The sequence below is a fragment of the Ischnura elegans genome, chromosome 12 (assembly GCF_921293095.1).
Source record: "Ischnura elegans chromosome 12, ioIscEleg1.1, whole genome shotgun sequence".
NCBI classification, from domain to species: Eukaryota; Metazoa; Arthropoda; class Insecta; order Odonata; family Coenagrionidae; genus Ischnura; species Ischnura elegans.
Window position 1 is genome coordinate 4,261,386 of NC_060257.1, and position 26,519 is coordinate 4,287,904.

Here is a 26,519-nt window from a genome sequence, read left to right on the forward strand (position 1 = left end):
TTCGGCTCACTGAGCCATCATCTGGTACAAGACAAGTCAAGAGCCGAAACGCGTTGTACGCATTAAAAATTCTTGTGGAAAAGTGCTACGATCTTTCATTTACTTAAAAATTTTCCTACTGTTAAGTAGCAGTAGCATTGTTGTTTTATTCCCAGGAGAGATCATCTGTTACCAGAAGAGTTCATGGAAATGTGCAATTGTTGAACGCTGAATTTATCTCTAGAAATTTGAATCAATACAAAATTGGAACATCAATTGTGTATCTGATTTGATTGTATTGAAGGAATTCACGCTGTGACATTTTTCACTTGTGGATTGCACAGACCATACGAAGTTCTCCATACCATGTTCTCAGGCTTTGTGCTTCGCTACTGAAAACTCAACTGTTTGGCCCATTTAATTAATGGATGAAGGTGATACTTCATGGAATTTCTGTATATTAAACTTGTTAAATGAAACTACTTTCTTTTACTTTTAGTTACTTTTCACACTGCTTTATAATTACCCTGATCACTTTCAGTGACAATGTTTAATTTTCAAAGGGGAGCCAACTTAATTGATATACTTAAAAACCCTCGCGAGGGAGACAGAGAGCTATGTATCTCTTGCAGGTTGCCTCCCTGAAAACTCATAAGATTTGGCTGCCACCTTAAAAATTACTTATTGTGTAGTTTGAATTGATTAGGGTAATTATAAAGCTCTGTGGAAAGTACAATGGAGTTCCATTTAACATGTTTGATGCAGTTGAATGGGCCACGTGCTCTCTTCCATTTGTGTTTCGGCTGTGAATCCTGTTTCCCCAATGGTGTAATACAACTAATCTTACATGAAAATACTAATTGGATTGTGTGAAAGCATACATTGGCGGCTGATGTCCCTCCCATTAAAGAGTGACCTCTAGTGGACCACAAAGTACTTACTGCTGATTCTCTCCAACAGGAAAATATTTTTTAACACCAACCTTTTCAACTTAACCTTTCCCCTTTACATGTTTTGTATTTTTTTTTAGTCCTGAGCTAAAAGTTATTTAGGTCGATAACCATACTGAGGGATTAATTTTTTTTTGTATCTACCTTTTAACTCATCATAAAGTTTCTGACTACCATATTCTTTTACCTTGCGTATGACTTAAGGTATTTTGATATTGAAAATAATATGTTGTGTAAAAAAATGGATAAACTTGCTTTACTTCCCCTCTGTATTATAGCCATTTAGTTATGAAATGGTAGTTCCCCTAGAACTCACATGCTAGCACTGCATTAGGAATCTTTTACGAAGTGTAATGGACTGATTGCATGGTAAATTAACACGTACGCGTTAATATGTGAATTCATGAAAGATTTTGGTGGAAGGGAGCATGTGCGAATGCATGAACCAAATTAGAACAGGTTCTATTTTCTGTTGGGTGGTTACAGGGTGCATTTTTGTGTTCATTCATACATTTAGACATTAACTGGAATGCATCATTAATGTATGGCATAACTAGTCCTTAACAAGACCTCTCATACAAGTTCAATGAAGTGTCATAACAACCACTAGAAGTCCTCTGCTACGATTTTATAAGACTTCATGAGAATGGCAGAATGATGTCATTTCAACTTCAGTGCCAGAGTCCTACAAAATTGTGCCTGCCCTTGAAGCGGTCATCTAGGTCTAATTTAGGATATGCTGATGGCCAAAATCGGCCTCTTGATTGGCCCCCAAAATTGAACCTCTTGCATCTAGTTGCCATGATCTGTGTAAAGCATGACTTGCAATCCTGCAACTGTCACCATTGTCAGTGCAGCTGAACCCTTCCAGGCCGGTCGGCATCTGCTGGTGCCCCTTTGGGACAAGGCGACCAGATGTGCTCGACCATGTTCCAGGATACTGACAATTCGGTGCTTAGTGGCTCCCGGCAATTGCTCTCACAATTCTGACCTTTTAGGCGGGCTGAACCAGAACAGGCAGACCTGTTCATTTCAGACAAACAGTTTTTGGTGGATCCTGGGGTGGATATCTACGTTTACCCTCTCAGGTTGCACCACATTTGCAGTTTCCACATTAAGGATCTCTTACAAAGTCTCACAAGTCTTTCACTACGAGTTTTATGAAGACAACCGCTGTAAGCTCTCTGCTACGATTTCATTAAACATAATGGGGATGGCAGAATGATGTCGTTTCAACTTGTGTCCTCAGCAAGCAAAGCACTCAGTCTGATTATCAGCTTTTCGCAGTCGACATTTCTCCCATCAAAACTTGTGGGTCTATTATACTTCTCTTTGACTTGACTTCCTTTCTCTCCCTTTTCTCTTCTTTCTCTCTCTGGCCCGGGGGAAGAGGGGAACGGATTATGGCCTCACACGGGCCAGGTTAAATAAGACGAAAAGTCAAGTCTTTGACAAGCGTTTATTGGGAAGTTTATGGCAACTAATGTGTGGCAGCCCATTCTTCCTTGGGCATTATGGCCTGCTGGCTAGTGCACCGACGTGATTCGTGGTGGATAGTACAACGACCCTCTCCCTGCCCAGAATTGTTGTCCTCAAAGGGTGACGCATTGTTGGTTACCTCAAAGTGTGCATTGTTTCGCATTGGCTTTTCCCCTTACCAGCAGCATCCCTTGGTAGAATTTCCTGGAATTCCTTGGAGGAATTGGAATGAAGGAGGAAAAAGAAAGAAAAGCGCCTGGAATGCCTTGGCAATTTTATAATGCTACTGAACATTACATTCACACAACTGCTGACCAGGCAGTCTAAAGCTTGGTGTCTCACTCCTGAGGGGCAAGCCATTGCCAAACGGGAATCCAAACTCACGTTGAAGATGGGCATCATGGGAAGACCCGACAGCCCCTGGTCGTCTGCCCTCCACTTATTGTAAAAAAACCTAAATGAGTGGTGCATAAGTGGTGATTACCGTGCTTTAAACTTCAGTATGGTGTGTGAGTGGTACCTTGTCCCCCAAATTGATGATTTCACACTGCATATCAGAGCTAAGAAAGTGTTTTCTAGAGTAGATGTGATACGTAATTACTAGAGCTCGGAAAAAAAGTTTCGACTTTTTGTAAAAGTGGGACTATTGTGGTTTTAAATACAAATCTTCGCCAATCTCATTAAATAAAACAGTTATTAATGATTTTCTTAGAGACTTTTTGGGACTTTTTTGATGTGCCGTGACTTTTACGATCAAAAGAGACTTTTCTGGGACTTTTTATTGAAAATACTTGACAAAGTTAATATTTGGCTGTTGTTACCACACTTGTTCAACTTTGTGTCGGACAAATCTTGTTAATTATGCGGTGCATACTACACAAAGCAGATATTTACCGTAAAATGTAAGCTACTAACAATTGCTGACGCGGAATGTTATTAATAGCTCCGGAAACTGCAATGAATTCTTTCGATAACTCCACCGTTCATGAAGTAAACCCATGCAGTGCTTCAACTCGAAGGTTGTTTGGTTATATGAGGGTAGAGCTCACCACGTACTTATCCAATTGCATGTTAAATTCTCATATTGTTTCTTTCCCTGGGCCACCTCACCCTTTTTTTTGCTTAGGGTGTCCAGAGACTTCACAAAGGGACATCATGAACCAACTTATTTGAACCCGGGTGGTCTGCTGACAAGGGGACAGCGCTAAACTGTATGCTAGCTATCTATCTATGCATGCTATCTACACTCTACTTTTTTGCAGGAGATTATTGAAAAAATGAATAAAGTTAGTGGAAATACAAATATACGAAACGTTATCAAGAATTTCCGACGAAGTGAATGTCTCACGTTGAGTGTAGATGGTTACGAAATGAGCCTACATTGAGAGGCAAACAATGCGCTCTTGGCACTCGGTCGAAGAGAAAAAATGAAGGCTCAACAAGGACTGGTGAATGCATACACATTGTATGAACACAATTCTTTACGCACAAATTGTGCGAAAATCCACAGAGGAAAAACCATTTAGCCAAAAAAAGTTATCACCGTGGCTTGTCCCGGTATACTTGAATAACAATTCTATATATTCGAGTAAGCCACGTAAAGTTTCAGCCATTTGCTGAGGTCCCCAAGCGTTGCAAGACCATCGTCCGCTCGTTTGTGCAGCCCAGCCCAAGAAAATGTACAAGGTGAAAGGACAGACGTCTTCAGAAGCCAAGCAGACCGCGTATGCTTCACTATGCAAGTACCTACCTGCCTGCAAGTAAGCTTCCTTGTTTGGAGATAATAACGCTAGAGAGAATTTACTACTTCTCCTAACCGATGGAGCGGCGTACATGGTTAAAGCCACCAATGTTTTGGTGTTTTTCTACCCTAAAGTGATTCACATCACTTGCAAAGTGCATGTGAATTGCAAACTTAACAGAGTATGCGAAGAAATTTGCAAAATATTTCCCACTGCAAATAAGTGGGTCTCTACCATTAAGAAGGTAGGTACTAGCTGTTAAAAAAATAAAATTTCCAATATAGGTATTACTGCAGAAATAATATTTAATATTTTTGTAGGTATTTTTGAAAGCACTATCGCGCGTGGAAATATACAAAACATTTTGCTGTGATCTGCCATTGCCTCCGAATCCAGTCATCACGAGATTTGGAACATGGCTGAAAGCTTGCGTGTTCAATGCACAACACTTCGAGAAAATTAAGAATGTAAGCAATTATTTGTAGTTATGATTGTGACTGATGAATCAATTTCATTATACAAAATAGAATTCCTGCAATTTTTCTCAGTTAAAAATAACTACAACTACACGTTCTAAATAAGAAGAGGAAAACTGTTAATTTTTGACTTCAGTTTATACAGAATATTGACCCTGAAGACGATGCAGAATGTATAGAAAATACTCTAGAACTCTTTGAAGATAGAACATACCCATTGAATATGACATGTATTTCAGCATCCTTTGGGTTGTTGGTAAAAAAAATCAAATATCTTGAATCTTCCATCCTGAGCCTCAGTGATTCGGTGTCAACAATAATGGATGAGAAGAAGAAACTTGAATGTGTAAAGGGTGAACAAGCTGTAAGTGTTTATGGCAAATTGTGCAATGTTTTGGATAAAAACGAAGGCTTCAAGTCAATGACTGGTATAGCTCAGATTCTCAACGGAGAGGTCAAGGGGCAGACATCTAATGTTTTACAAAAACTCACCTTAAGTGAAGTGGCTACGCTGCGATATGCTCCTATTGCAACATGTGAAGTAGAGCGATCGTTTTCGACGTATAAACTTATTTTCACCGAACGTCGCACAACATTTACCATGGAAAACGTAGAAAAATACCTTATCTATCAATACTTCATTAAATAATTTTTTGGTAATACAACTCAAAGTGAATGAAAATAAGTTTTTTTCCTTTATTTTATATCATGCAATTAATGAATAAAATCTGTTATCCATAGCCTTTAACTTGACTTCAATATCCCTATTTCAAAATGAAGATAGCTATTGATCAGCTAAATAATTACAGGGGTCAACTATATTCTTAAACAATTGCTGATCATAAAAGCAAGTGTTATTCATAATTTAACAAAATATTTTGTAAATTATGGTGATCTCATGTCTTAAAAGTCCATAATATAACAGTAAACCCACGAATACGCGTCTATTCCCTCTTTTTTCCATTAATTCACTTAAATTCAGCCACTTTCTCATGAAAATAACTCAGACTTTTCAAGAGACTTTTTTATAAAATATTGACGACTTTTTTTGAAAAATTGGAGACTTTTTTCCGCGCTCTAGTAATTACATATCACCAAATTCTGGTTTATGCCACCCGCATTCATAAAACAATTATCATTCCTTTTGACTGTTTGGGATTCCTTTTTATGAATATTTAATTCCGAAACATGGCACAAAAGATTCTAAGATGGAGGGCTCAAGGATCTACATTTAATTTATTTTTTAACTACAATATTTATTATAGTTTCTTTTTGTTAGGGTAAGTACTATAGCCAATAATGTTTGACTTAGAAAATAAGTACATCGGAAATTTAAAAAAATAAATTTTTAGAAAATAGCATTTTTGAAGAATCTGACTTTTCAAAAGTTACACTTAATTTCCTACCTAATCTGCTTTTTATGTTTAAGCTCCTCCTTCTGTTAGTAAATTAATTTATTAAATATTAAATCAATTTTTCAATGAACATTGATTAAAAATAATACATATTTTATTTTGACTCTATCATTCTTATTCCTTTAAATAATCGCAGCACCATTGGATTTTGGTGGCCATTTTTTGTGGTCCCTCCATATTTAATTTAAAATTCTAAATAACTATATTGAGATTCACTTAGAATCATTAAAAAAGTGTTAGAATATAAGAAAAGTGCCAACTGATTATGAGTTATCCTGAAAATTTCAGCGTAATAAGTAGACGGAAAGTGGGTTGAAGTAGAGTTGCAAGATTTGGCGTGGACAAGATGAGAGAGAATATAGAGAGTTTATAAAAACAGTATAAAGTAAACTTTTTTGAAAAAATGGCCTATTTTTGAAGAGCTCAGGTCAATTATGAGTTCAGAGCTGACTTAGGTCTAATTTTGTGGAGAATTTATTCGTTGTTAAAATTTGTACTCCCTATTGCCCTAAGTAACGCATATTTCAGGAGAAAAAAGCAAATATCCAGAAAAAGTGCGAAATTTCTCCAGTGTTTTGCCTTCCCCGGGGATCACATAATTTCTTTCGGATTTGGAAATATGGATTTTAAATATAGGCTATGGTTCTAACGGCATAAGAAAATAGGGCTACATGAGTTTATTCATTAGCTCCTGCTTTATTAGACCAGTCTATCAAGACTTTCAAACTAAACACGCGTGTAAAGTCTGAATCACACAGTCATTCCCTACATCCCTTTTCCATCGCTCATTCCGTCACTTTCCATTTTTACCACTGTCATTCAATTATGAGCCATGCATGTCATTACAATTTCTGTTAGCAGCCGTGTGTTATGATTCCCTGAAAGACAGTTTCAGCGGTGGAAAAACGGACGTGCCAAGTGATAGCCAAAACAGATGGGATTTTCATCCCCAGAGCCATCGCCCTAAATGGATGCGTGAAACAGTCATTTTTACGCAATCATCATTCCACAATATAGCTCGAAAAGGATGGAAAAAATGATCGTGTGATTTAGACTAAACTCATAGAGATGGGATTGATTTTAGCTTTGATTTAAAAGGAAATTCCCTCAAGTGTCTCACCACATCTCGTTCGAATTTTTCCAGGTGATAGGAAATGGATTCCCACGAGGTTTAGTTTTTGTTTCAGCCGCCAGCGTTAAATACTTTTCGAGATATTAGCGATTGAAAGTATCAGGAAAACGGCTAAAATTATGCAACCAGCAGCACAACACTGCGCCGTCAGTGCTATTCAGCCTAGCAGCGGAGTATAAGGGGACTGAGACTATGAGGGTTCTAGGTGAACCCTCTTAGGGATACAACACACCGGGGCCGGGAACCAAGCCCGTGGCTTATACGCCCGATCACCCGGGGAGGGGCAGGAGATGTAGGAAAAAGGATAGAGGCGCCGCCGCGATGGGAGCCCGCCGACGCCTCTGGGAAGGGATAGGAGCGGAAGGGAGGGGACGAGGGAAGAATACCCCAACGCTATGGAAGCGAAGGGGGCTCTACTATTAGCGAAACCAAGCATGAATATGCAATTAATTTTCTACCAATCCTAGTGGATTTTCCTATGAGGAAGAAAAATCCATCGATCGAATCGGTAGATTGTATAAGGGGACTATTGTTACGATGCGGGTAGTGTATATTTAGGCGTTTTATTGTTACTTTCCTTCGCTAATATATCGAAAAGTAGTAAGCGTTAGTGGCTGAAAAAAAAACCCAAACCTCATGGGTATCCATTTCCATCATCTAACAGAATTTGAACGAGATCTAGTGGTTACACTTGAGGGACTATCCTTGTTAGTCTTTCGGAGATAATACAGTATTTCAATTTGAGATGATAAGCAGTGCCATCGAATAATTTGTAACGGAGCCACTTTTACCTCCTCCAAAGACTTGAAGTCGGTTAAGGAGTGGGTGCAGAAAAAATTAGACCATTGTTTTCGGGAAGGGGATCTTAATAAGGAGAGGAGAGTTGGTGACAAGCACTTGTTCATTCATGAAAACATTTCGTATCACTTTGCACAGTTTCAAATCGCTCTATAATGTCTAGTCTTATGCCTTTATTTTCAAGGTGGACAATTTCTGGTTAGAAATGGCAATATTTTATATCGCTTAATTAATTGCTTTGAGTGCACGTTTACGCCTGGTTGCCACTGCTGACAGGGATACCGACTTACAAAAAATATTGGGGGGGCATAAACCCCGGGAAATTTTATAATTAGTGAGTTTTAAGCATTTTTGAAGAGCCATATGATCAACATTAGAACCCTGATAACTCGAATCTCGATATCTGGACACTACGGGGGAAAATCGACAAGCCTGACACATTTTTTCCTCACACCCGTAACGAATTTTTGTGGGGGCTCGGGCCCCATGGAGTCGGCGCCGCCGACTGCTGATGTCTATTGTTGAAATGGATATATTGGAACTAAAAAATAAATTAACCTGAATAAGTCAAACCATTTAGAAAAAAAAACAAAATAATTGAATATAACATTCCTTCTACGTCCAATGATGTAAATTTTCACCACATATTTCGAGTGAGTGATTTAAAAATTCGAAAAAGGTTTTAAGATGAAAGAATTCAATGCCTTTCTTATGGAGTTAAAATTTTTATATTAATGGGGTTATAACTACTCCAAGAATTGTTTCTCGAAAAAATTCTTATAAGCTCGTCTATATATGATGCAAGGAATATATCTTTATGATTTAACGGCTGTCCTTTCATTAGTTTTGGTCGTGCCTTGCCAATATATATATATATATCACTCACTCATACTGCTTTATATTAGTTTTATTTTTTTGCGACCATTCTACGACGAGATCGTTCGACAGCTGCAGGGCCTTTTCCGTATCTTATCACTTCCATTTATTATTGAATCATTTATCTCGAATATGATAACGAATTCTCAAGTATTTCCCCTGAGTATGATTGGCAGACGCGTCGCCAGAAATTCGCTTGGGTGGAATGCGGATTGCCTTCAGTGATATATATTTTTCAATTTCCACGCATAGGAAAATCATGAATTTCAATAAATAAGCTAATAATTTTGTTTTTATATTGATGAAATTAATAGTGGTCGTTGGTGCGTACCGAAACAGCCGAAGTTATTACGGCTTGCTCTCCGTTGGTATTTATTTCCGAAATCCGCCGAATTTTTCGAAAAGAAAATTAAATTTGAGGCCAACGGCGGTATTAGTTATCCGATTTTGGGATCATTTCGATTCTAATAGTTAAGAGAAAGTCAGAGGATAATTAGCCGTGTGGTAGTTGTTTCCTGAGTGCAATCGCTAAAAAGCAATTGTTTTCAAAGGGGAGGCCTGAAACCCACAAAGCCCTTACATTGTTGCGCTAATTACCCCTGGGGGGCTCATGACTCTGTTCGAAATTATTACTGTCGGTCTTCATTCCAAAAGGTCGATTGCGATTGCTAAGTTTGAAAATTTCCACTCCGACGAGTCAGTGCGAAGCAGTTGAGCAGCGAGGTGGGGGTTTTGGGGCATAAAATCCCCCCCAGAGCTCAGAGAAATTTTTAATTAAAATCTATTTTACTTAATTGGATTAATATTGCTTACAGAATAGTGTGAGGATTAACAAAATATCCCTCAAAAGGCCGTAAAACTCAACAAAACCCCCCACCTCCCGATTACCCTGGCGGGTATACCACGCCTCCAGGCACCCCAGTGTTAGTTGCGCCTGAACCCCCCCCCCCCCTCTAGCCTTAATTTCTAGCAGCGCCCCTGGTGTGAGGATTCATAACGTCATGGGAATGGAAGTTTTCAAACAATACAAATTCCGATCGCGTTGCAAACCAATAGAAATCAATTGTCCGGAATGGAAACCCATCGGAATAATTGCGAACGGTGTTAATAGCACACCCACCGGCCAAGTTGCCGCTAGTTGAAGTATGGCTCTCCGTACGGAAGCAAACTGATTTCCATTCAGGGGGTTTGGCAAAATAATTTTGGAGAAGGCGGAATTTCGGAGGGGTCCATGTAGAGGGGGCTTACCCGATACCGTGTCTCCCAAACATTCGGGGTTCTGAACCCCTGGATCCCTCGCTCGCTACGATCTTGTCTGACAGAGTTAAATGGGCCATGAAAATCACGTTCAAGCAGCATCAACATTGTTGAACTTTTATTTCAACGCCTTGTTCTTGGAATGAGTAGCTCTTAATAGCACCCACTACCTACAACGGAAATGTTTTGTCCATTCGGAAGGCATCGGAAAACCTTCATTTCATAAAATAGCCTCTTAATTTCGTTTTCATTATGCTAAAATTAATAGCCAACTTGGTTTTCATCTGCAGTTAATCTAGCTGTCCGGAGGCCTGGCAGGCAGTCTTATCATTCGCCTCTGTCTTCTCTGAACAAACAGGGCCGGATTTACCCAACGTTACGCCATAGGCACCTCTCCATTGAGCGCCCCTCCTCACTTGAGCTCCGATTTTGATGATAAGGCATAGCATGAGGTGACAGAAGGCGCCCTTTGGACTGCGACGCCCCTGGACACGTTCCTCTTTTGCCTTACGGTAAAGCCGGGCCCTGTGGACAAAGGTGATAATGATATTACTCTCTGTGATTGCCTTTCATCAGTTTCATGCACTGGCTCTTTCAGTGTATTTATCACGAAATGTGGTCCTGTTCAGGGGCGCAGCTAGGAATTAAGGCTGGAGGGGGGGTTTAGATGCAATTTTATTAATCCTTACGCTATTCTGTTAGTAATATCAATCCGATCAAGTAAAAAAGCTTAAAAATTTCTCTGAGCTCTGGGGGGGGGGGGGGGGGGTTTATCCCCCAAAACCCCCTCCTCGCTGCGACACTGGTCCTGTTGCCAAGGGGATTGACCTATCTTTATCTGCAAAGCGATTCGGGAGCAGACGTTAAGGCCGTTGTACACGTGGCATGTAATTTCACAATCTGACGTGAGAACGAAGGGACAGTCAAAATTGCGTCGTGTAAAGCGATGAATTGCCGGAACGCGTGCGAGAAAGCATGGACGTGGGATGGCAAAGTAACTCCTGTCAGGCCATTTTGCACGGGGCGCGTTATTGCGCAGGTTAGCACTGAAAACATATTGGAAATGGAGCCAGTGGCGGATACAGATGGGGGGCGCAGGGGGCGCGCGCCCCCCCCTTGCGGTTCCGCATGTGTTGCCGAACATTGCAAAATCACAATTGTAATTTTTTTATATCATAAGATGGCATTGTCTTTTACATGTTTATAATCACTTTAAATAAAATTTTCATATACTCTGCCTGTGACTTGATCATCTTTTATTAAGATAAAATTAAAGACAATTCAAGATATGTTGCGCCCCCCCCTTGAGTTTTTTCTGTATCCGCCACTGAATGGAGCAGGAGCTTTTTTGCCGTCTCCCATCTCGCATGTGTTCTAGCAATTCACCGCTTTAAGGCCGTTTTACACGGGGCACGGAATTGCGCAGGTTAGAGCTGCATTAATTTCTAAAATGGCGTGGAATTACGCGAATGCATGAACGGAATCAGAACTAGGGCTATTTTGGCATCTCACGTCCACGCATTCTCTTATGTGTTCTACCAATTCACCACTTTTTGACTGCGCCTTCGTACACACGTCAGATTGTGCAAGTACGTGCCCCGTGTAAAACGGCCTTTACACGACGCAAATTTGATTGCGCCTTCGTGCATACGTCAGATTGCGCAATGACGTGCCTCGTGTAAAACGGCGTGAACTAATTTCGTTCGTGCATTCGCGCAATTTCACGCCATAGTCAGAAATTCATGCCATTCCAACCGGCGCAATCACGTGCCCCGTTTAAAACTTTATTAAATGTAATCTATATCGAATAACGGCGTATGAGAGCATAGGTGCCCATGGGCTTAAGGTCTCCTTATCAGATGTATCGCGGGTGGTCTCCACAAGGGGACAACCGTTCGAGGTGTGGCCTGGCGCTACGTGTCCAGGCACGCACGATACGATCTAATCAGTGGGACCCACTCCCGCCTGTGTTGGAGGCGTCTTATCTTATCTACTAACGATGTCTCCGTCAACGTGTCATAATCTCCCAGTGAAGAATGCAATTCACCTCGTGCCAGCAGCGTGCACGCCCGTATCGATTGATAACCAGTAATTCTTCGTGGAAACAAGTAATTAGGTAAGTAATATAATTTCCTCTGCTCTTCACCAGCAACGGGATAAGAGTTACATATGGCGAAAGTCATAAGTAGATACAGTAGTTGTTTTCGGTACAACGAACATAATGGCTATACATGGGGAATTGCAAGGAGTTTAAAATATGATTTAATGATTGCCGAATGGTTTTCGGGTATCTAGTCGGGTTGAGATAGCCTCAGGGTTTCGGAGAGAAAATTTTCGCTCCGAAGAAAAGAGAAATCTTCCTTCCTTCCGAAGGCTTGGTCACAGGTCGGATTGGTCGTAAATCGGAAATGACGTATACGACTATTATGTGTACTGAATCGTACGTGTAATAAATCATCTACAAGGCCAAATCTAGACTAAAACGTTACTGTGTCGACTGATGTGGATTCGTCGTGTCACGTACACGTACATTGATGCAAGATCCCTTGATGTTTAATTGTACTAGGGCAATACCACTGATAAATGATAAGAACACTTTTTGCCACGTAAGCAATGGAAAAATGGTAGTAACTCCCCACTCCAGGCGAAAAGGGCTGCTGAGAATAATGCCGTTAAGGAACACATTAACGATAACGTATGCGTTTAATTGTCGGGGTATTTTAGAGAATAAATTTTCGGGTTTTTCATAACTTGTCTTAAAAGTAATTTTGGTCGTCGGATAGTCGTAAGTATAGTTACAAATGGCGATGAAAAGTAAATATCACCTCTGTACATGTAGTACGTATTGATTTAGCTCTGATAGTGATTCATTTTTGCATTATGACCATTTTAGAGGATTATAATAAAGTATCGCGCCTGTGAAGTTGAAAATAGCATGGAGAAAGCAGCGCTACAAATCTTTGGGCCCGGTCGAGGAACTTCCATTTATATTGTGCGGGGGGCAGTGGCGGATACAGAAAAAACTCAAGGGGGTGGCGCAACATATCTTGAATTGTCTTTAATTTTATCGTAATAAAAGATGATCAAGTCACAGGCAGAGCATATGAAAATTTTTTAAAAAGTGATTATAAACATGGAAAAGACAATGCCATCTTATGATATAATAAAGTTACAATAGGGTGGTTTCCTATTATTTTTTTATTGCTTTAATCGAAAGATTATTACTCCTGGAGTACGTATTTCACGGTTTTAGATTTTTAAACGACAACATCTATTTTTCGCGATCAAATGAAAAGTGAAAATTTTCAAGCGCGCGAAAACGCGACGCTTAAGTATGAATGTCGGGAAATATCCCCGTACGTCGTATTTCTGGTTCCCCCTCCCGCCCGGTGAGGTGACCTTGAGGCGAGGCTTAGCGCTGATACGTCGCAGGATGCTAGCGGATAGCTGAGTACCTTGCTGAAGGGTAGCGCTTGGCTTAAAAAAGGTTTATTAATACCTTATCAAACGAAGAAAACTTTCCGAACTTAGCCAGTTTTAATAGGTGATTATTAAGACACGTTTCCCTGAGCTCTGTGCCTCATGCATGCATTGGTAACCTCAGACGATGTATAACTCCTATCCTCTCGTGTAGAAACTAGGTCCCTGTGACGTCATGCGGAGTGGAATCGCATGGGCGCCAATCTGGCCTTTTTCAAATGAGGATAAAATTTGACCCTTGCCATTCGTCTAAACCGGTATTTCAAAAACCAAATAATTTGTGTATTATGAATACGCTAATGGTGGGCAATGAATCGCAATCAATGCCTTTCGTTTTCTTTGATGAAGGAAACTACCCTATTGTGGTTTTGCAATGTTCGGCAATACATGCGGAACCACAAGGGGGGGGGCGCGCGCCCCCTGCGCCCCCCATCTGTATCCGCCACTGGCGGGGGGAAGACCAATGTAATTCGGAACACCGTAATGTAATTTATGAAATGTTATATAAAGTTGTGCTTATGCATTCTTTACAAAGAGCTGTTTATCAGCGATCTTATTTTAGCCCCCAAAGTACAATGTAAACTATTACCCATTTATTTTACGGCGATTCTGTACATCTTTATCAGTAATCTGCGACGTAAGATTTAAGAGATCAGATCAATCCAACAGTGGCCTATTGGGATTTACTGGGGAAGCATTCATACTGATGTACAGCTGATATAAACCATTAGATTATGCTGTAGATACTGTAGTCGAGGGGTTTATCTGATGTTTTTTTGGAGAACCTGTGAGGGCCTTCTTATAAATGGTCTTCAAATGTCCCGCTTTTCATGTTACCAACGTGTTCATTTCGCCCCAATTTCGCCGCTGCCACACTCTGCGCTTAAAATAAGTTGATGAAAACACGCTTCTTCTTAGATGTTGTAATGACTTGACGCTATGATGGTTACCGTGCAAGTGACGCTAAAAGGTAGCGTTCCATTTATTGTTTGGCGCCAAAACAAATGACACACTAAATTATGTCTAGCAGGTTACAAACAATAACAATGACAATATATCACATCATCTCCCTCCCTCAAAAAAAAAAAAAAAAAATTCGATTACAATTTTGCAACATCACAAAAAAATGAAACTCTATATTGGAGAGAGAAGAAAAACCAAAGGAGACATACTTCATGTTTACAAATTGAACATTACAAATAAGCAGAAAAAAAAAACTTCACAGATCCAAACACTCCCTTCTTTTCCTCTCTCTAAGAGGGTACCTCCTTTGAGGGACACTGTTTCCCGTCACACTCTGGTCATTCACATTCCCTCCCACTTTGGGCAGCCTCGGTCCCCAGACACAATTTTGAGACTCCCATCCCCCCACAGATTGCACCGATCCCTCTTCTGACATGCCTACCTCTTCGCTTCTGGGAGCTATTTCTGGAGCAACAGCTACATCCTCAATCTGCACACAACTTGGCCTCTCCCTCATTGTCACTCTTGTCTCCCTGCCCTGGATTTGATTAGTATGCCTGTGAATGAGATTCCCATCATCAGTCAAAATTTTGTAGTTCCTTGTACCGAGAACCTCTTTCACCACTCCCTTCACCCACTTCCCTATACCATATGGGTAAACTTTCACCATCACCTCTTGACCACTTCTAAACACTCGCTCAAAAGAACCCCCCTGAGCTCCTCCTTGAGCCCTTTGGTGGTTTGTAACAACCTCTCTCGTATTTGGCTTCACTACCGCGAGCCGAGAACGCGGGAGTCTTCCAAACATCAGTTTGCTTGGAGCTTCCCCCGTGGTAGAGTGAGGTGCCAGTCTATAGTCAAAAAGGAATCTGGGCAAGGCAACATGCAAGGGAACTCCTGAGTGCAAAAGGGTTTTCAGTTTGTTTTTGAAAATCTTTACCATATTTTCAGCAGCCCCATTGGTTGCTGGATGATATGGTGGAGAAAATATGTGTCTTATACAATTCATTTCACAGAATTTTGCAAATTCTCCACCAGTGAATTGGGGGCCATTGTCGGTAACAATCTGCTCCGGGAGTCCAAAGACAGAAAATACATTTCTTAGGTGAGAAATGATCTCCTCACCTGAACTAGTTCTTAACTCCTTTACCTCTGGCCACTTTGTGTGGCTATCAATTAAAACCATAAACATCTTTCCCACGAAGGGTCCTGCCAGATCTAAATGTAGTCTTTGCCATGGTTTCTCTGGCCAGTCCCAACTCTTTAATGGTACCCTATTTGGTGTTGGCTTATTTGATAAGCAGGACTCACAAGACTTTACCATCTTTTCAATGTCCTGATCCAACTTTGGCCACCAAACATATGACCTTGCCAATGATTTTGATTTTGCCATCCCCAAGTGCCCTGAATGCAACTCTGACAATAGTTTCAGTTTTAACCCTTCTGGCACTATAACTCTATTTCCCCACATCAAACAACCTTGCTCCACTGTCAACTCATATCGCCTATCAAAATATGGCTTCAACTCCTCACCCACCTTACTTGGCCAGCCAAACAAGCAAAAATCAATTACCTTACTTACACATTTATCCACCCGAGAAGCTTTGCTTATTACCTTTGAGGTAACAGGAAGAAATTCACTTTCTCCTACCTGCAAATAGGAGATTTCCTCTGTAATATTTGACTCCTGCTCCACGGGTAACCTAGATAATCCATCTGCAACTACATTTTGCTCTGCTTTGATATACCGTATTTCATAATCATAGGCTTGCAATATTACTGCCCAGCGCTGTAACCTGTTGGCAGCCATTTGTGGTATCCCTCTATTTTCCCCAAAAATGTGGAGCAGCGGTTTATGGTCTGTTTTCAAAACAAAGTGACGACCATATAAATACTGATGGAACTTTTTCACCCCAAAAATGATGGCCAAAGCCTCTCTATCTATTTGTGAATAATTCCTTTCTGCACTACTCAGTGACCTAGATGCAAAGGCAATTGGCCTTTCCTCTCCATTGGTGTATTTATGGAGCAGCACCGAACCTACGCCAAATGGTGAAGCATCACATTCTAATATCACATCTACAGTTGGATCATAATGTGCCAATACCCTATGTGATGTGATTAACCTTTTAATTTTCATAAAGGCTGCATCACAGTCTGCTGACCAAAACCATACGACACCCTTCTTAAGAAGTTCATGCAAAGGAAACAGCACAGAAGCTAGGCCCGGTAAAAACTTGGAGTAATATTCTACAAGACCCAAGAAAGATCTTAGTTGGGGGACATCTTTCGGAGCTGGTGATTTTACAATGGCTTCCACTTTATCCTTCTACTTTCCCTGCACATTGCCTTAAGGTGCCCTGTCTTTTTGCAAATGTCACATTTGTACGACCTGTACTTGCAGCTTGCAGCCCTGTGGCCCACGTAACCACAGCAGTTGCACCTGTCTACACTTGGTGGCCTTCTCTCCTGCTTCTGCCATCTACGGGAGCTTCCTCCTGGCACTCCCGTGCCTACTCGATGCACCGCCTCGGCGTCGTCGTCTTCCTCCATCTCACCTTTCACATAATGCACTTCTGCTGCGCCTCCCCCAACTTCCAAATTTCTTCCCTCTGCTGCGTTTTTACTCGTCTCCGCGTACACCAGTGCCTTTTCCCGGGATGCGGCTATCTCCACTGCTCGGGCGAAAGTTAAACTTTCGTCCTCCAAATACAATGCCTGGGCGATAGCCGAATCCCTGAGTCCCAGGACAAACTGGTCTCGCAGGGCCTCATCCAGGAATCCGCCGTACTTGCAATGACGCGACGCGCTGCGAAGGCCAGCCGCAAACTCGGGGACGCTCTCCTCCTTCCCTTGTGTCCTCTGATGGAACTTGTGCCTCTCAGCAATTGCCGATTTCTGAGGGTTGAAATGACTCCTCAGCTTACCCTTGATTTCATCAAGCGAGCACTGCGACGGCTTCTTGGGCTCGCACAAATTACGTACGACTTCGTACGCCTCCTTCCCTATCGACGATAACAGCAACGCTTTCTTCTTAGCTGCGGGCACCTCTTCCTCTCCCAAGTCCAACACAATAAAGTACTCGTCCAATCTCTCCTCATAGGACTCCCAATTGTCCACCCCCAACACAAACTTCTCCATAAAATTCGGCATCCCATCCTCGTCGCCAATGTAATGACTTGACGCTATGATGGTTACCGTGCAAGTGACGCTAAAAGGTAGCGTTCCATTTATTGTTTGGCGCCAAAACAAATGACACACTAAATTATGTCTAGCAGGTTACAAACAATAACAATGACAATATATCACATCAGATGTGATGTGATGACGGTGCTTGAATGATTTCAGCAAGGGCGCAGCTAGATATTAAGGCTAAGGGGGTTTCAGGCGCAACTAATACTCGAGGGCCAGGAGGCATGGAATACCCGCCAGGATAAGCGGGAGGTGCGGAGGCCTTCCGCCAGAAAAAATTAAGATAAATGGTTAGTTTTAGGTGAGGGATATTTTATTAATCCTCACACTATTCTACACGTAATATTAATACAATTAAGTAACATAGATTCACCTTAAAATTTTTTGTGAGCTCGGGAGGGGGGGGGTTTATCCCCCCAAAACCCCCCTCGCTGCGACACGTGGCACACAGTTTATAGCACGTCTATTCACACCTATACCGTGGTATGTGTGTTGTTTTTTTGGGCGCTGCGTTTCATCTTACCGTACGTAATATTTACAAATACATAATATTATTTGTTTTATATGTTATACACAGATTTCATATTGTATGCGCAAAAAAACATGCAATTAGATTATATCAATTTTACCTACGTCGCCTGCGCGGCATGCGGGCAATTAAACAGTAATTATCATAGCTGGATTTATAAATAAATATTTGTGGCAAATTTAAAATAAGAAAATAAAAATAATTTGCATACAATTTTTATCTGAGTAAATAAACCATTAATCGCAATTTCAATCAAAATGCATACATTTGATTACCTTTATAAACTTTGAAAGTAATTAAAATTAAAACGATTTAATTTTAATGAAACCGACGCTAATTTGGCGCTGAAATCAAATGTATGTGGACATTTATCTTAATCCGAGGGTGTCAACGGCAAGAAAAAACTTGTGAAGGGATTAACATCATTCCAGTGAACTTTGAAGGGCTAAAATTGAAAGATAAATTCTTATCGAGGCATCAACTATCCACCACAGATACAAAAATTCAAAACTCTGATAATGCGATTGATTGAAATGAAGACGTCTTCATTGAAGCCAATGACGTTCATCCCGTTGGTAATTTTCAAGGTCTCTCTCAATTGAACGCAGCGGCAGCAGTGAAGTCAGCGCAGGCGCAGTGTGTCTGTTCATCTGTTCCCACACCCCACTCCCCATCCGTGTGCCGTAGTTTCACGCCCCCTCCCAGCCCACGGCGTCAACTTCGCTGGTTGCGCGGACTGCTTCGGCGCGTTGTGATTTTTTGAGCCACCAGGGTTACATCTCCGTCGCTATGTCTATTTGCAGAGTTCCAACTCGTCCAGCGAAATTATTTCTTCAACATCGTAAGTTGTGTTGTTTTTCTAATTACTTAGGGCATGTTTAATAGAGGGTTGGCGTATTTACTTATTTACCTGCCACCTAATCAGAAGATGAGGGCGAAGTTGGTGGAATTTATGAGTGCTCTTATCGTACGGATGCAACGAATTATTCATCACACTTACTGCAAACGGAGTGTCGTGCCTTGAAATTTTCAGTTAGTTTTGGCCAACCCAAGAGGTTAAAACGGTTTTTAAGTAGGTTAATTGCGTCGTAAAGATTAATTGGTCACAGAAGCATTGGCATATCTTTTGATTAGGGGATCCTCGAAATAGAATACATTTTTTGTTTTACATTATGAATAACTTAAGTTTTTACATTATGAGCTTTAATTCTCTTCGGGATTAAGTTTCGTAGTCTAAATGAAATGGTAAAGATATATTTTGTCTTCTATTCTCTTCAAGCCACAGAATCGCAGTTACACGCGGGATAAGGATCCTCTGGTACACTTTTCCTCCATTATTTTGATTGCTATAGTTGCAGCGGTCGAGAAAATGAAGTCAGGTGTTTCCTCCTTTAGAATTTTACTGGTGATTACGTCTTATTTCTCATTTGTGTCTTTCGGAAGGCAAAAGTTTGAGCATCCGGTCACCTTGGGATAACCTGCAAGTGTAATTGCGATATCGTCTTCCCGTTAAGATTGCCAATAAGTTCACTAGAAATTCCCAATTCCTAGGTTCCCTATTCTCTGGGCCACATTTATACACCGGTTTACTTATTATCAGTGAATTCAAGTAATGTTGCTCCTGGAATAACGTTGGATGGGTCACCATTCATACCGTAATTGTGTTGCTCTTGTCTGTTGACTGCAACTGGCAGGTAGTGTTAAAATTGGGTTGTTGCAGTAGGCAAAGAAAGGTCTAACAACCTGACGGAGGCTGCCCAGCCTTGCAATCAATGTACTACCATGCCCTCCATGTAGTTGTTAATGAATGGATGAGACAAATTTACTCATACCTCTAAATTTTATTTATTCGTGACCGAGGCTGTGTGATAAATTCTCATCGTCATCAAGCCAGATTAATTGTGATTCACTTCGAAACTCATGTCTAAGATAATGTCAATTCAATGGTTGTGGTATGATTTGTTTTTTTCCTGATTATGGACGGTGATGGGTTAAGTACTGAAAAAATGTATCTGTAATGTATCACAAATGTACCACTGTATGTGACACAATTAAAATGTCAAATTTTTCACCATAATGACAAATAGAAATCACTCTTTGACGAAGTAATCTCTAGAATTGCAATTTCATTTCATTTTCATCCTGAGAATGGTGCTTGTTGTGATGTAATCCAATCACTTTTGAAATTAATATAAAACTTCCAATGGAGTTATCTTTATTAACTCAACAGAAAGTACATGTTACAGTCACGTCTTACAATGTACTGCCCTCACAGCTGACTGACCTCTGCCATAGTCCCATGTGCGCCACAGGCGGTGGTGACTAACTGGAGGAACACACAGGAGTGCCAACCTTTTTTGAGGCACTCATAACAGTGCTATTTCTGTGAATATTTTCTCAAACATGGAGTACTAACTTGCAGATCAACATTTTAATTGTGTATTCATTAAGGCCTTAGCATTAAAGAATGATCAAAATATTGGTTAATGCATGCAGGTTGTCATTGAAAATACCATTGGTTATAATATAACTTATTGTATTTCCATGTTATTACTAATCCATGGAAATGATAGCTGTTGGATGTGATAGTTGTTGTAGTGATAATTGGGAAGTGTTCATTTCTGGGGAATAAACTAAATGCTCCTTGGACATGTCTCTCTAGTTGGTGGTTTCCAGCGAAAACTTTTGGAATTTGCTGAACATCTTCAATGAATAACTTAAACTTTGTTTTTCCGCAGAATTTTTTATTTCAAGATGACCATGGTTTTGACGGTGAACATCATCTTTTGGTCAGATAATGTCGTCGAAACCATAATTGTGTTTTAATAAAAAATTCTCCGGAAATACAAAGTTTAAGTTAATGCGAAAAATCCACAGAGGAAAAATCATTCGCCTTGACCAGGATTCGAACCCGGATCCCTCGATTTCCGGCCGAGTGCTTTAGCCAGTTAAGCTACCGAAGCGTCATTCTCCCCTGTGGAAATTTGTGGACTATACCGGACAAGGTGGTATGGACTGCTGAGCATATGATGGGACTAGCAGTCCAGGTCGTGCGCATGGCGCCACAGCCGGAGAGCAAAGCCCGAACTTTGAACACTAGAGGTGTTCGCTCTGGACTTATGAAAGTATACCGGGACTAGCCACGGTGATAACTTTTTATGGAGTCACCCGCAATGCACAAATAGTGCGAAAAATCCACAGAGTAAAAAATAATTTAAGTTAATCTTTCAAGATGCCTCTGCAATTAAAAGTTTAATGGAAAACAATTGAAAAACATTTTTCATTCAGTGTTTTAAAATGTCCACAGGAGAAAGATGTTGTTTTCCCATCTCTAGTTGACAATTACAGGCTGGAGGCTGGGGTGTGGTCCCAGCCATGGTGAAATCGCCCCTTCCTGCATGCCAACAGTGATCTGTGGTGGAAGTGGGACAAGTGTTATAATTTAGAGATATACTTTTGTGCCTATAACCTAAATAATGTATTAAATTTCTCTCTTTACCTTGCATAGTTAGCTGCCGTGGAAATGCAAGCGCTGCAGCTAGTCTTGTGGCTGGGGAGCCCAAAGCACCCCACATGGTCACCAAAGTCCCTGGACCAAAATCCAACGAACTCTTGAAGGAACTCAATGCCATTCAGGTATTTCATGTTGCTGGTGTTGTGAATTTTGAGTCAAGCGTGTGAAAAGATTTGATAGTTTCATGTACACTGACATGCTGATTATTCTGTTTCTGTACATGCATTCTACCTGCTGAAACCGCCTCTATCGGCATGTGGTGGGGGTTTCAGAATGCACCCTCTTTACAAAAATAAGGAACAAAAGAGAAATGAGCTTGCTGACATGAGATCTAGCGGCAGATCTAAAAGTGAAAAGGGTCTGGGGAATTCCTCCCTGGCCAAGGGAGGTTGGGGAATTTTGGAGCTGTGGGATTTTCAAGGCTCACTGTTTTAGGAAAATTCTTTGACAAGAAAAGATGCAAGTATGACCCAAGTTTAAAACTAATTTGTTAAAAAATAATTACTAAATATTTTCGTGCAAACCTCAAAAAATTTTGATTTTATACAGTGTATGCTTCGACCCAATGCGTATAGCCCCCCATGGATCTGCCACTGCTGAGATCCACTGAGTGTTTATTTAACCCTCTCAGTGCCACGGGCCGATATATCGGCTTTTGCTCCACGAGTGTACAGTGTCATGAGCCGATATATCGGCTCGAGCGTAGACCAGATTTTCTAACCAATATTGTTGTAATAATTAAATTTATCCTTTATCCCATATATTAGAATATTATAATCAACAAATAATTCCTTTTTAGTAAAATAAAAAAAAACATTGCATTGATATCTAAAATAGTAACTTCATATTGTGTTTTTTCATAAAGTGCTACAAAACTTTTCAATTTAGGTTGGCTCTTTTTGCTAGTATCACCAAATTTCAGTGTCACTAAGAGGGAAAAATCTTTATTATTCAGGGGAAAATTAAAGTCCCATACCTAACTGTTTGGGAAAATATCTCAGTCAATTCTTGTCTCTATCAGATATGGAAATGTTGTGAAATTCTAAGATTATGTTTTCCATTTTTTTCTGAAAGATATTAATTTTTATTTGCTTAAACAGTCATCAGCCTATCACGTGCCCTCTCCCTTTTCTCTAGACGTAGATGTCTTCGAAGAAAATCAGCCAAAGGCTAAAGTTTCCAGCACAACAACTCCTAATCGGAGACTGGAAAAAGTCGTAAACTTCATACTCATAGCAAAGCATGATACAAATGACTTTGTATGTAGTCACGTGCACGGGTGAAAATTTATGTACACCAAGGATGGCGTTAGTTATGAAGAAATTCGTGGAAGAAGATGGCTTGGTGGTGTAACTGGTAGCATACCTGACTGCAGTCAGAAGATCTGGGTTCGAATCCTGGCTGAGCCAAATATTTTTTCATCTCAAATTTCATCCATGATGTATTACTTTGCAACTGTGCATGTCACTGCATACAAGTTAACTTGTTTCAAGCAGTGCAGCAGTATGAATGTGAAGTTATGACTTTTTCCAATCTCTGGTTAGAAGTTGTTGTGCTGGAAACTTTAGGCTTTGGCTTATTTTCTTGTTAAGTGTCAGAAAAGAAGACTACTGAGGCACTGGCTAAACTATAGTCAGTTTATTTTGTCATGACCCGTGCGCAGAAACTTGTTTGACTGGGGCGAGTCCATTTTTGTGAACGGCTCCCAGTTGGGTTTGGTGGGGGGTCTTCCTCTCCCTCTTCACTCTCTCCACTCAGATCGTTTACTTTCACCGCTTGTGCTGTTTCCAGGCTCAGTTGAGTGATAGGCACTCTCAAAATTCCTTTCACTCCCACGACTCATCCTAGGGTGGCTATCTTTACCGAATGGTGTTGGCCTCCGTTTCAACGACCTTTGATCATTTTCTCTTCTTCTCCCGAGATTAGACTCTAGGTTGCCTTCCCCTCCACGTTCCCTCCCCCTGGTGCACCCACCCCTGAACTTGTTGCTAATTTGTGCGCTACGGGTCCGGGAAGAGACAAACAGGCTTAAAGGAATTTTCTTGTCAGCAGGAATGACTATGCTAAGTAATTTTCTTTTCAGCAAGCAGGGTCTGTGCAACTCTTCAGTGACTACAGAAGGTCTTTGGGCAACTACCTTGTAGATGCTGATGGAAACGTTATTTTGGACCTGTTTACTCAGATATCATCTGTACCTCTTGGCTACAACCATCCTGCTCTTGTCAAAGCTGCGACGTCCCCTGAAGCTGTCGTAAGTTTTTGATTTATTTTATCCCTTAAAGCTCTCAATTATATCCTTGAAACAATATATAACTCATTTAAATACACATCTGGAAATAGCTAAGTTGCAATATCTTTGATTCCCACATCTGCAATTAGTATCCCATTCGAGTTCGTGGGAAATAAAATCTGCTTGTGTATTCATTGTATGTAGCTGTCAACTTAGTAAGGAACATGAATTGTTAAATAGCATTAACAATAGACCTGATTGAGATAACACATACAAGTTCTTCTAAAATTATATGAATTTGGACAATTTTGATGTCTCAAGTATTGTTTTGAAGACCAAACAGCATTTGTCTCTATATTTTTCAACACCCTTTAGCAGTAGAAAGTGGACATCAGGGATACATTCAAGTGGAACTATAGAGTAGATTTCACTATTGTTTGTGGACCCTGGAAATCAAGGGTCAAAATGATATTACTTAGTTATTTTTTCTCCAATGGACAGAGTGCGATGGTGAACCGTCCAGCCTTGGGAATGTTTCCAGGTGCAGAGTGGCCGTCGAAATTGAAGAGTGTCCTTCTCGATGTAAGTGTGTGTTGATTCTTTTAGAATGAAGGATTTCATGTAGACTTAAAATTGATGATCGATTAATAATAATAATATAGTCTTTATTTCTGTATGCCCTTAGAGACATTGGAAGGGGAGGGGTTGGAGCTAAAAAAATATCTCATTAAATTAGAGAGAAAAGTATATAACATAAAAACGCACAAAAAGAGCACATAACATACTTGCATTCATAAAATTTACAACTCATAATATTGGATTAGTATGATTTTATTTTTTTAAATTGCCTGTTAAATTTTACTTATTCAGAGGTGATTTTAAGTTTAGGAGGCAGATGACTATAAATTTGAGCACAAGTAAAATGTGGCCTGTTTTTGCTGAAACTGGAGTCGAATCTTAATTGGTGAACATCCCTATTGTCATGGGCGTGGGCGTACTCAGCGATGGGGCAGCTGCCTCCCCTAGGAGCAAAAATCATTAATGTCACTAAGGAAAATACCTAATATTTTTTCAAGTAAATAATTTTAAAAAGTAATAAAGAGCTGTTACAGTTTCCTTAAAATGTTGATTGCATTCACCGTTTCCATGCTTAAATCTTACCAACAACTTGAACAACCATGGCTTGCCTCCCCCTAGTTTTGATCCTGGGTACGCCCTTGCTCTTAGGTGTTATGAGGAATTAACTACGGCATGCAGTGAAATATATTCGCTTATCCATTGATCTCTGGTGGTAACATCATCATTGGATGAGAGGCAGATCTGAGCTGATTTTGTGCTTTTTCAAATTTCAAGTTTTGTCAATTTTGTTTATAAATCACATTTTTTTTAACAAGGCAAAGCTCACATGCACTTTGTAGTGATTCTTCATCTGAAAATAATGGTTTTAGCATATGAGGGGATTCACTTTACTATTGGTCCTCCATAACATATTAGTATCATAAAGGGAGTATTTCCATGTGGATTATTTTGGCATCAGTTCTGATTGTGGTTCTTTGCTTCAGAAGTGGTGGAACCAAACAGTTCAGTTCCTAATCACGATGATTTGTTTCTGTGCAGGTAGCTCCTGTGGGTCTTAAACAAGTAACCACAATGGCTTGTGGCTCCTGCTCTAATGAGAACGCATACAAGGGGATTTTCTTCTGGTACCGCCTTAAGCAGCGCAAGGAGCAGGGTGTTGACGTTGATAAGACTCCCTTCTCCCAGGAGGATATGGATTCATGCATGGTCAATCAGCCACCTGGAGCACCCAAGCTATCCATTCTGTCCTTCAAAGGTCAGCTATCTGTGTGCAGTCTTGTTGTGTAGTTGTTCTTGACAAAATATAATTTATTTTGATGAAATAAGATATACCAAATGTGAAACAAGATGTAAGGGAGCAAAAATGGTATTCTTCATTGGGTATAAGTCGTTAGAAAGATTAGATAGAAGTTTATGTTCATCGTTATAAATTGCAGCTTACTGATAAGCAATCAGAGTGCATCTTGGGCACAACTGATGTCAGTGCAGCATTTTGCCAAACCAGAAGTGGTGGGTAGGGAATGGAGTGGACCACAATTGCATGTCCTTGAAATGGAAACTATGGGAAAGGCATGACACATATAACGCTAGTAAATATCAAAGGAAAAATAAAGTTTGGATTTTATTGAGGGTAATATTGCATATGTTATTTCCGAAATTAGTAGCTAAAGTTATCTAGCTCCAAAGAATAATAAAGTACTGGCATTCCTAGTTGGTGATACCAACAATACTTTAAGTATCAAGTAGCTTGATGTGATTAAAAATATTGAAATATTAGGTTTTTCTAGGTTAGATATACAGTGGAACCCCGATCTATCGTTCCCGCATTCATCGTTTTCCCACATTCATCGTTCGCCGCTCCTGGTCCCAAATTAAGTTCCATAAAGACAATGTAATTTTTTCCCGCATCTATCGTTCCCCGAAGTATT

The 26,519-nt window shown here is 40.4% G+C and overlaps 2 protein-coding genes across 3 annotated transcripts in view; one reads left to right on the plus strand and one right to left on the minus strand.

The window, feature by feature from the left end:
- The first annotated feature begins 12,148 nt into the window (after positions 1–12,148).
- The window catches only part of LOC124169613 (4-aminobutyrate aminotransferase, mitochondrial), a 48,428-nt gene continuing 34,057 nt past the window's right edge, over positions 12,149–26,519 (plus strand). The window contains exons 1-6 of one of the 2 annotated variants that reach the window (XM_046548252.1): positions 12,178–12,220; positions 18,856–19,109; positions 21,777–21,904; positions 23,866–24,033; positions 24,514–24,594; positions 25,630–25,846. In XM_046548252.1, coding sequence (XP_046404208.1) covers positions 19,058–19,109; positions 21,777–21,904; positions 23,866–24,033; positions 24,514–24,594; positions 25,630–25,846 — 646 coding nt within the window. In that variant the 5' untranslated portion in view covers positions 12,178–12,220; positions 18,856–19,057. Of the gene's footprint in view, positions 12,221–18,855; positions 19,110–21,776; positions 21,905–23,865; positions 24,034–24,513; positions 24,595–25,629; positions 25,847–26,519 lie in introns of both variants that reach the window. The other variant, XM_046548253.1, reaches the window with a different exon arrangement.
- On the minus strand, positions 14,804–15,940 carry LOC124169514 (uncharacterized protein K02A2.6-like). The gene has a single exon (XM_046548147.1). The coding sequence runs from the start codon at positions 15,938–15,940 to the stop codon at positions 14,804–14,806; it is 1,137 nt and encodes a 378-aa protein (XP_046404103.1).